Source organism: Littorina saxatilis, linkage group LG1, assembly GCF_037325665.1.
Source record: "Littorina saxatilis isolate snail1 linkage group LG1, US_GU_Lsax_2.0, whole genome shotgun sequence".
Taxonomy (NCBI): domain Eukaryota; kingdom Metazoa; phylum Mollusca; class Gastropoda; order Littorinimorpha; family Littorinidae; genus Littorina; species Littorina saxatilis.
In genome coordinates this window covers 73,453,721-73,465,161 of record NC_090245.1, presented here as the reverse complement: position 1 = coordinate 73,465,161, position 11,441 = coordinate 73,453,721, and the positions used below count along the sequence as shown (strand labels likewise).

Genomic DNA, 11,441 nt, shown 5'->3' with positions numbered 1-11,441 from the left:
CTCAAATGGTACGGCCATTTGAAGACAATGGTGGTCTGCGGTCTGGAGTAGAGTGAAAGACACCCGCTAGTGCAGGTTTGATCAATCGGCTCATTTAATCACAAAGATTTTCTCTTTGCTAGTATTTTGGTTATGAACTATACACAGTGCCACTCTGCTGCAAAGCTATTTTGGCTTGATTGCATTGACCTGGCAGTTATCGACATGATTTGCTGCAGAGGCATCTCTGCGAGGCCCTGGTAGTAGACAAATACTAGTAAGTAACTTCTAGTTCTACTACAGTACCAGGGACGGGCAAACAGCATCGCGGCCTTTCTGATTTCATGACACCCCCTCACCGACTCATTCATGTGTTTTTGTTTAGTTTAGCTTGTTGGGACAATGTACTGTAGTCTGTAGGCCGTGATGCCCATAAAAACGTCCCATCATTGTTCATTGTTTATTTCATATTTGGGTCTGCATTTTAACTAACTAGTATTTTAGTACTACTGTAGTAATAGCTGGGTCTGTGAATGCTAATTTTGTGATCTATTCGTTAAAATCCATTATGTCTATAATTACTCTGTGTCCAGGAGATTTTGAAATGATCGAGTCCTCAGTTAGTATCCTGGCAAATTTAACTTCAAGTGCAGACGGGAGGGTGTTCAAATGATGTGCACCTCTGTTGCTGAAGGAGAACTTAATAGTTATTAATATATATATTGCATATATTTTTCCTTCAGAATTTCTCAACATGGTTAGGAGTAGGACTTAGATCTTATATTTTAAAAATCGTAATTGTCTCAAGATCAACAGTGTTATTAAAAATGTTATAATTAAGTTTTAATCAACTTATGTCTTGACACTGACAGGTTAATTTTTTAATGATGCAAATTGAAATATCAGCTGGCTTATTATTTCAGTATTGGCTAATGTCTTTGCATTCCTTCTGTTCTGATTCTTTTTTGCTATGGCTGAAATCAAAGTTTTGACTTATCACTCGATTTCTTGACTAACCACCAATGTAATCAAGAGAGGAACACTGAATATGAAGTCAGCTGTGTAAGGCAGCTAGTGTTCCATCTGCCTTCAGGTCCAGCTTATTTTTTTTTCTCTTCCAAAATGAACTATTTAGGTGTTACCCAGAGTCAGACAGTGTGGTGAGAAGAACGTGAGAAAGAGGGTACTACATTTTGTTAAGCTTGTGCTGATAAAAGTCTTTGTTTTCTGGCAGCTCTGTGATCAGTGGGTGGCGTGACCAGTAGTACAGCACAGTGAGCAGAAGGGACTGGAGTGTGCAGTGGGAAGTTACAACATTAGACTGCGTGTTCAAACATAACAAGACAAATGAGGATGCCACAAGACAGAAAGGATTCTTCTGCGGCTGACACAGTAAGTATGGTACTTCACCAGACATAGGTTTAGTTTAAGTATGTATACAATGTAACCAGGAGATAAATCACACAGTCATAATTAGACCGTTTACAAAACTTAAATCGAATGATAAATGCTATGTTGAGGCTAGTTGGGTATGAGAAACATGGCCTCCTTCAGCTAGCATGTCGGACACATTATTAAGGCTTGGAGAGCTACCAGGAAAATACACTGTTTTTCTCTTCAAGTCATTTGTTTCAATGTAGCCCCCAGCTTTAATAATTATCATGTGTCTGACCATTTTTCCTTGCCCAGTATATTAGATGAACTTGAAGAAACCTGAGGCTCCTAATCCAGCATGCTTGTCAAAAAGTCGATCCCCAGACTCCTGGTTCAATCACCGTAGATAGTTTACCCAGAAAGATGTGTTTCAGTTTACTTTATGTATGGGGTCAGATTTGGCCATGTTCACCCAGGAGGTAGGGGTCTGATCTAGGCTACTAGACCAACTATCAGATGAGGAGCTGCTCTGCCTCTGTACCAAAAACAAAATCATCAATTGACAATCCAAAGCATCTAGATCATTAGTGTTCAAAAAGAAATGAACAAAGGAATTGAATAAAGATTAACTTGTTGCTGCACTTTGTTTTTTTCCAGACAAAACACACGCTTGCCGAGCTCTTACCGGGTCCAGATCCAACGCCAACGCCTCCTCCAAAGACTCCCACCCCCACCAACAAAAACAATGGGAATAACAGCAACAGCAACAACAACTGCCGCAACATGATGGCACAAAATCCCTTTGACGATCCTCACGGTCGACCATCACCCGGCATGATGCAGCAGATGCAGATGCGACCGGGTCTCCACCCCCAACAAGGACCCCACCCCCAGGGTCCCCACGGGCCCCAGTGTGTGGGAATGCACCCTGGCATGATGCACGGCCCCGGGGGACCCAACAAGGTGTACCCAGCGCACCAGCCCATGGTCTTCAACCCCTCCAACCCCAACGCTCCACCCATCTACCCCTGTGGTATCTGTCATAAAGAGGTAGGCTGACACTGTGGTATAGTTTGCTTTGGCCCACTCTGTAAATTTACATGGCCCTATTAACATAGTGGTGAGGGTGTTAAACTTCACCCAGATATTTAGTTGAGGCAACAAGGTCCCATTTCAAATTGTTTTTGTTGAGCAAAAAGCGTACTATAACAACCACTCAAAAGGGGTCGTTAGTGATAGGTGGTCACTGTGGAAAGGTGAATTGTAGGAAAAAATCTAATGTGGGATCCTTTGGGGTGGCCGTAATTGGCAGTTTCGACTGTACTTTCAATGTGAATTAGAATAAAAATTGTTGCTACTTCAGTAAGTTAGAATAAAAAAATCCATATGAGCTTTTTCATCTGATAAAGAAAACATCATTTTAAACTCTTTTTTATTTGAGCCAAATTTAATCTGGAAAACTTTTGATATAATAGCAATTGAGCAAATGTTCTTTGACTTGTGAAATTTGAGAGCAGCAATTTGTTTTTGTTATGTTGTTTTTTTGTTGCTGTTTTGTGTGTGTGTGGTTTTTTTTAAAACTTGCTTTTTGCATGTGTTGATATCCATGATGCAGACATAATAGCCAGACATACAGTCACATAGTTTTAGTAAAAAAAAATTTTTGCTGCAACTTCACTGCTTCATGGAGATTGGTTTGATTGCTTTTGTAATACATGGACTAATGTGCTCTGATTTCAGGTACATGAGAATGACCAGGCCATCTTGTGTGAGAGTGGCTGCAATTTCTGGTTTCACCGTATCTGCACAGGGTTGACAGATGATGCTTTCACCATGTTGAAATCAGAGGTGTACGCTGAGTGGGTGTGTGACAGATGTCTCTCCACCAAAAACATTCCTCTTGTCAAGTTCAAACCTTAGCAGCTTGTGTAGTTTGTGAGGCATTTTAACCATGCATTATGTAATGCACATATCTATCAGTTATGGCTGAAAGCTTGAGTGCTTGTTGATCATTTGAAATATATGCTTGCACCACTGGCTGTATTGGTGTTGTCGTTGTGCAGTGGATGCCCTTAAATTGGGCGCACAAGGTAAAATAAGTCCATAATACTTGCTGCAGTTGAAGTGCTGTTAGCATGGCTGATTTGAAACCCAATTTTCTGGGGACTGGGGAATGAATTTTGAATGGACAAAGTCATCAGAAATTTGTTGCAGTCAGTGTGAGCAGTTTAAGTGGCTAGCTGATTTTCATTAGACTTCTTCCATCCAATGACCCAGGCCTGTGGCCTAAGGCATATGCAATGCTAATGGTGACAGCGCACACAGGCAACGAAACATAGCCTCCAACCAGTAAGTGCATCAGAATAAGTCACTTCAGAATCAGCTAAAAAGTGGAACAGTGCTCAACTGGGGGTTGGAGTCGGATGAAAATCAGAGGAACTGTTCACATGGCCAACTTCTGTGACTTTAGCTGACAAGTCTGTTTTTACCGTGTGAACAGCACTTGAGAGACAACATTTCTTTTCTCAGGGTTGGGCAATACATCTAGCTGTAGGCAGCATTCTTTCAGAAATATAAAGCACGTATTTTAAAGCTTATGGTTCAGCCTTTCAGTTGCATGGCTGTTTCAGCGTTTTAACACATCCAGCTTTAACAGTGAGACTGAGCCTAGAATTCCATTGTTAGTGCAATTGTTTATTGATTCATTGGTGTGTCTGTCATAATCAACATATGAGGAAAACTATCAGCTGACATCCAGTAGAGTGAACATTCAGAGTCATGGGGAACATAAGGGATTTTGTGAAAGTTATTTGTCACAATCAAAGTTCAGCTGGTTCTTTTGTTAAGACTTTGTAAAAAAATTGGATACAGCTATGTTCTTTTGTATCCTGCTAATTTTACGGAGTGCATAATGTTGATGTTTTATTTTAAGAACAGAGAAAGTATGTGTTTGAGCGAGTGTATGTAAAAAAAAATATGTGCGAGTGTGTGTGCGCCAGTTAAATGTATGGATGAGATTGAAATGATTTGACTTTTTGTGTACAAAACATACCTTATTTAGAATTTTAAGAAGTCATCATTATTTCTTGTAAAATGAATGAAGTAGTCTCCATTTTCTCCACAGCAAGACTTACCAGTTTTCTTTACAGTACATGTAAACGATGTACAAGGAAGCAAGTAGTTTATAACGACCACCCAAGGACAGACAAAAAGTAGTCACAAGAGACAGGTGGTCGCTATCTAAAGATAAATAAAATTCAATAAAACTTATCAGGGATCCTTTGAGTTGTGTTGGTTAATGTGGTTGTGTGATCAAGTGGCGGTCGCTAAGGCAGATTCAACTGTATTAACTTAATAAGTTTAGTGTGTCTGCTATTAGCATGTTAGTGAGTTACAGTGCAGAAATGTTATGTTTGTGTGTGTGTGTGTGTGCTGTCTTTGGGAACCAGAGTAAATGATCATGAGTTCTGCCAAGGTGTAAGCTGAGCTTTAAGAAAATGTGTTTTCTTGACCGAAACTGTGTGTTGCTCAATAGTAAAAATCATGTTAGATAGCAGATGCTTTCCTGATTTTGCATTTTATTTAAAACAAAATTCATATGTTGGGTTCTGTTGTTCTCTGTGGGCTGCTGAGAGAGATTGGTAGATGTGTGTCACATTGACTAAACATTCAGTTCTATACCATGAAGACAAAACTGAAAAGTATCAAGCCGTTCTTTTTTGTGTGTGTTGTATAGTTCTGAATGTTCGTGTCGACTACAAGAATTACTTTGGCTTAAGTAAAGTTTAAACTACATCTTACCTTATGCACGTATCAGAAAGTCAACGGTAAAGTAACAGACAAGCTCAGGTTCACACCACAACACACACATTACCGAAGATTACTTAACAATTCACTGGCGTTATACAAGAAACCAAAAAAACTGGAACAAAATGTATTTGTCTTTTATTACAAAACATAAAATTTCATGACATACACTTCATCAAAGTCTAATACTGTGAAAACTAAAAATCAACCTTTTACATAAAAAAATTATGACCAAATATATCTGTTCAAAAATTCTGATTTTATTATCTCTTATAAGTTCAGAAACCTATAAATTCACCTTATAGATTGCACTATAAAAGATCCCAACAAAGGTGATTCAAAAGCAAGAAAACCCCCATTAAAAACAGAAAATGTATTTAAATGAGATAAAAGACGGAGGAGGGGAGAGAAAAAAACAAAGTTAAGCAAATATGAGTCAAGTAAGAAGTCAATACTTTAACAAGCAATATTCAAGAATAAATTCTTCTGAATACTGACCATATCTTTTTTAACAAGGAGAGAGAGAGAGCAAAAGAGGAATTTTTGACCCATTATTCAGTCATTTTAGTACATCACAGATAATAAATATGACTTGGTATTATTAAAAAAATGCAGTAAAATCAAAGAGGCTTGCCTTGGTCTCTCTTTTTCATCCATCCACATACGTGGATATCCTCCATGAACACACACTATCACAGGTACATATTTTACACATACACTTCCATGGTTTGTTTGTTTGTTTGTTTATTTGTTGCTTAACGTCCAGCCGACTACGCAGAGCCATATCAGGACGAGGAAGGGGGGGATGAAGGGGGCCACTTGTCAAGCGATTCCTGTTTACAAATGCACTAACCCATTACTTGTGTCCCAGCAGGCTTTAGTAAAACTAAATTAATACCTACTGGAAGATTACCAGTTTCCAGTATGTTAAAATAGGCTTAACCTATCTACTGCTGGACTTACATCAGAACACTAACAGATTAAACTATACATGAATCGCGAGACAAGCGGCAAGAGAAGAGATTTTTGGAAAAAATACAGGTGAATGAGCAAGGCAGAAAAAAGAAAAGAATTCATGAAGAAAAAGAGAGCATGACAGGAAAGAGGAACCAAAAATCTACCTAACAGCAAACTAGAAAGCTCCTGCGGTTCCAAAAACAGGAGGGGCTTTTAATTTCATAACCGCAGTGCCCCACTGCGGGACACTTTCATGGAATTCAGGGAATAAAACATGTCAATAGAACACAATCATTAATTTCCATTTTTGTCATCACTTGTGTAACGTGCAAAGTGGACAGAAAGTTCCGCGGTGCTAGAGGAAAATAATGCTGGCTGAAGGATCATTGTTTATAACGAAAGAGATCACAAGTTTGCATCAAAGATCAAAATAAATACCAGTAATACTGTCATCAAATCTGGACGGAATGCTGTTTCATGTTGTTGTTTACAATATTGTTTTTTTCTTTCTTGCATAATTGTAAGACACTTGGAACTAATATAGGATTTGCCCCATATAAATACCTTTCTTATGGCAAAGGGTAAACGGTTGCTGATTTATGCATCATTAATCATTCATTGGGGCCTGAAGAGTATACTCTGGTTGCTGCTGAAATGGTTCAAAGGGTTAACATTGTCATCAAATGCCAAATAATTACAGCTCTGCGTCTGAAAATAAAAAACGCTCGCGCTGGACCCGAGTACTCTTCAGACTGGCTCGCTCAATAAATATAAATGTTTGGAATGTCTGGTGTGAATGTTGGTTTCTGACCAGAAATGCAGATCTATCTCTGGCCGATTCATAGATTCAACCTACAAACTGCGACCTCATCTGTGATCAGATATGTTTCGACAAGCATTAAACGGATGAAATTAACCACATGCAGTTTATTCTTCAGAAAAATGCACACAAAAAATGGGTTGGGTTCGGTGATTTGTACATAAACGTCTTCCTCGCGATAGATTCGCTGATTATTTTGTCTTATAAAGCCGTCATCAACACGAACACAATGATTGCAGAAGCAAATTCTGTACCTACACGACCGAGACAAAGACTGATTATTTCACAGCTGCAATGAGAATAGAGAACAAAGACGTTTTGGGTAAGCTTACTCACGTCAGGTCTTCACTGACAAGCTAGGAACAGACGGAAAATTCCGTAAATGTAAAAGTAAATGACGTCAAAGTCTCTTTCGCTTTGAGTGTAACTTTGTCATGACGTATTTTTGTGTGACGCGTTCGGCTGTTCTATCAGGTCAATGACTGCGTGTTGCCCCGCCGGTGTGAACTCCTCCTACGGCCAAGTCGTTTTTGTGGTTTATTTCGCATTTAGGTCCCTGGTAACATTATGAAGTTTTAATACGATCAATCGGACCTATTATCAAGTTAGTGTATCAACTTTTGAACGGACTGCGCCCAGTAGTTTCCCAGCAATAAGCTGTTAAGTGGAGAAAGACACACACACAGACACAATTAAAGTCTGCTGAGCCCTTGTACTAGCGTACTCGGGGATAATGTCAGCTAGAAGTATACAGAGCTTGTAGTTCTGCACTATAAATATCCTCATTATTATTATTATATATATTTCACGCATGAAAATGCAGATGCATACACAATATTATTATCATCAGATGTCATGGTTAGAAATGATTACTCCTTTTTCTTTCTTTTTTACATTAATAATAATATTAGAAGTGTCGTACACTATGATTTCTTTAAACATCTCAGCTTTTTCAATGAGCCCAGTTTTCAAGAAGACCCTTTGTTTTGTTACTGGTTTTTTTCAGCATACTTCACACCCTGACCTATCAACATAATACAACGATGTATGTTCCTGATATGCATACTTAACAAGCTGTGTTGATTTATGCCAGAACGCATTATAAAACTAGTCACACACTGACATAAACTCTTGTGAAAAACATGACACATACACATATTTTCTTTTTTCAGCAATGTATTATCTGCATATATAATTAGCACTGGAACTCATGCAGACATTGCAATCCCTTTTCCTTCAATTTGGAGGGGGACAGTAAATTAAGTAACAAGGCATCTTGGATAAACTCTGTAAAAAATGTGACAGAAAAAAAGACAACAAATTTGCTGCATAGCATTTTGTTACAAATACATTATGACCTTTGAACAAATGCCTTGTTAAAATCTCAGTCTTAAATAGAATCTAATATTCAAGTAAATAAAATAATTGCTTCATTGTCCTTAAATTCTATAAAATTAGTTTGCAGATGATCAAAGCTTGCACACTTTTTACCTCTAACACACACACACACACACACTGTCACATCTGCCAGTGGCCTCATGAGTGAATTGTTCAAAGGTCCTGAAATAGTGAAACCCCCCTTTTGAGACCCCCCCGTTCCCCAATTATAAACGTCCTCCTTTTTAAGACTTTGCTTTTTCAGATTTTCTTTTCATGATCTCAGTAGATTTACCCCCGGCCCCGTTTTAAGACATCCCTCTGTCAAGACCCGAATTTCTAAAAATGTTGGAGGTCAAGGGAGGTTCCACTGTACACCATTTTATCACAGAATACGCTTTTACGTACACATCGATGAACAACACTAATAAAAGTCCCACAAACCACTGTCAAAATCCGAAGTATATACTCGCACTTGAGAATAATCAATATACATCCGGTCTTGATATAACCCCTCCCCCTTTCCCAAAACTCGTTTCATAACATTTATCAGGAATACAGTATCAATAATGCCTGTAGCAGTGACTGCATGTATTACAACCTTGAAAAGTCAACTTCAAGACAGGATGACATTTGAAAGTCCATTTTTTCCCGCTCAAATCATGGTGAAAGTGTTGAAACATTACACATGATGATAGAAGAACAGTCTGACACGTACAGTAACAGCAGAATACAATATTACAATAAGGCATATAGGACGGTAAAAACAACAGTTTAATACTGGATCTGAGCTTATAAAGTTATATAACCAGGAATGCTGCACAGTGAAGATAAAAACAGCCAAATTACCACTACAAACACTTGAGCAATGGTTCACTTGCATATCCTGAAACTTGCAAATTGCTCCATTGGTATTGTGAGAAAGTGCATGTGCATTTATTTGTCCCATGCACTAAATGAAGAAAGAACATTATGCATAGCTGTTTTATTTGTATTATTACTGCTTACAGTAATGATCACATTTATAATTCAACATCCTCTGCCTCAGGAAATTATGACGGATATGCCAAAACTATCCAAAAAATTATACCTTGCATATGTTTTGACACACACTATTAGCAGTGTGTTAATTTTTCTAGTTAAGAGTTTGCACGCTCTTAGAAATCAGAAGGTGAAGACTTACTGATTTTTCCCCCAGCACGATTTAAATTATTATAAATGCACTTAGACTTACCAGTCTTCAGTCTAATTTGATCAGATTCTATGCACACAAAAAACAAATTCTAATGAAACATGCAGTATTCTTTTCTGATTTATAAGATTTCTTCAGTATAGTCAGCAGTCCACTGATGCAAACTGATATAAAGTGTTGGATATCTATCTGACTACTGAATATTAGCCACTGCTGAGGCATCAAGTCTTCTTTCTAAATTACTGAAAGCTGGCACTGCAAACCTGCATCCATGAAGCTACAAACCGTTTTGTACAATTCCTTGGAAGGTGACAAGAATTCTTGTGCAACCTTCATTTCAGTTGGTGTCAATCACTCATGAGTTGGACCCCTGATTTTTTCTTCACTGATTATATATGTACGAGACAACACCTGGCAAAATCAAGTCTGCATTTAACCATCATAGTGAGGATGGCCATTTTTACTTCAATTCCCATATTCATTTGATTACAATACATTATCACATTACAGATGACAGCAAATACTGATATAGTCACGCACAATTAAAAAAAATGTTTCAAAGGTGAAACTCTCATTTTCACTGAGATAATGAACGTCTGAACTGAGGTCACGCTACCTGAACTGAGCCACCCATAACTAAAAATACAAATGCATTCAGTCAAGTATCAAGGGCAAAACAGACCACTTATCAAAGGTTTTGGTGAAGCTCGAGACGTCTGGTCCAATACTGTTCTACACTTCATGTCTAGAACTGGTGACAGCAGACCAACAAACTGAAGCAAGCACATGGCAAAAATCCTTGTCCATCACTTTAGGGGTGAGTTTGGGTGTCAACAACCTTTTCATCAGTCTTCCACTAGCAACCATATCTCCATAGCTTTTTTTTTTTTAAACATGCTCACATCACAACTTTTTCAACAGCCAATTCCCCATTGACTGCCGCAGGCACCGTTCCACACACTAAAAAGAAGGCAGCATACACGGAAGCTGTTTATCAGCTAAAAGCAAAAGCGTGGTTCTCTCGCATCTCCATCTGCCGTAGCCGCATAGTGTTACTGGCCCCTCGTATTCTCTGTGACTTGGTGGAGCGTGTTGTGTTCATGGCATCCAGGCCGGTAATGCGGACGGGGGGCGTGCGGCGGTGGAGGGGGTTGCTAGGGGATCCTATGTCTGGGCGTTGTACCACAGGTGCGGGTGCAGACACAACAGACAGGCCGTGGGATGGGTGCTGGGTGATGAAGCGAGTCACGCCTACACCTTCTGAAGAAAGACAGAAAATCAAAAGTGAAGTCAATCTTTCTCACTTCATCTCTCACAAACAAACAAACATAGCACATGCATGCAAGCCTTCAAGACTGCTTACACAAATATAGGCAAATTTGATATGCTAATCAACAGTATACTGGTGCACACGCGAGCACATTGAAAATGTGTTATGAAAACTGAATTCAATTTATGTAACCTGGCACAACAAATAAAGAATTTTTGATTGCAGCTGAAAGTTACAGAACTGCATGATAATCTCCACAAGACATTCTTCACCGCAGCATACTTGCATTTCCTGTTTCTAAAATCATGATAAACTTCAAATGACTTTTCGCTACTTTTCTTGTAGACTAGTAGCAACAGTTTTAAGAAGTTGAACTGTACATATCAACGTCGTCATGGAATTCTGGCGTACTTAACTCATTTTAAACAGCTTTTCAGCATGAGGGCAAAAGCTGATTATTTTTAGTATGAAATAGTGTTTATATTTGTACCTGGTATAGATTGAAAAATAAAAGAATGTTAAATCATGTATTGTCCATCATATTTTAGAGAATATTTCTCATTCAGAATGATTTACTAAGTCCAATACACAAAAACATCTAAATCGCCAAGAACTGAGTAACGCCAAAATTCCTGGACGGCGACGATAATATACAAGTGGATTAA

The 11,441-nt window shown here is 38.5% G+C and overlaps 2 protein-coding genes across 13 annotated transcripts in view; one reads left to right on the top strand and one right to left on the bottom strand.

Annotated features, from left to right (window-relative positions):
- Positions 1-8: 8 nt before the first annotated feature.
- Positions 9-4,621, top strand: LOC138978443 (protein pygopus-like). 2 transcript variants are annotated; one of them, XM_070351190.1, is made up of 4 exons: positions 9-75; positions 1,214-1,371; positions 2,011-2,403; positions 3,094-4,621. In XM_070351190.1, the coding sequence occupies exons 2-4, from the start codon at positions 1,327-1,329 to the stop codon at positions 3,271-3,273; spliced, it is 618 nt and encodes a 205-aa protein (XP_070207291.1). In that variant the 5' UTR covers positions 9-75; positions 1,214-1,326; the 3' UTR covers positions 3,274-4,621. The 2 variants fall into 2 exon arrangements, with proteins under 2 accessions (XP_070207291.1, XP_070207297.1); XM_070351196.1 differs by lacking the exon at positions 9-75 and adding an exon at positions 129-256.
- A 662-nt stretch (positions 4,622-5,283) lies between these two features.
- Positions 5,284-11,441, bottom strand: part of LOC138978299 (tubulin polyglutamylase ttll6-like) — a 97,266-nt gene continuing 91,108 nt past the window's right edge. For all 11 annotated transcript variants that reach the window (XM_070351035.1, XM_070351047.1, XM_070351063.1 and 8 more), the window contains one exon: positions 5,284-10,766. In XM_070351035.1, the coding sequence (XP_070207136.1) occupies positions 10,501-10,766 (266 nt within the window). In that variant the 3' untranslated portion in view covers positions 5,284-10,500. The remainder of the gene's footprint in view (positions 10,767-11,441) is intronic.

What these genes read in the sequence shown, in the direction of transcription:
- LOC138978443 (XM_070351190.1), top strand. Translation starts at nt 1,327, where the DNA reads ATGAGGATGCCACAAGACAGAAAGGATTCTTCTGCGGCTGACACA. An exon ending in ATTCTTCTGCGGCTGACACA is followed by an intron (nt 1,372 to 2,010) that starts GTAAGTATGGTA and finishes GTTTTTTTCCAG; the next exon opens with ACAAAACACACGCTTGCCGA. An exon ending in GTGGTATCTGTCATAAAGAG is followed by an intron (nt 2,404 to 3,093) that starts GTAGGCTGACAC and finishes CTCTGATTTCAG; the next exon opens with GTACATGAGAATGACCAGGC.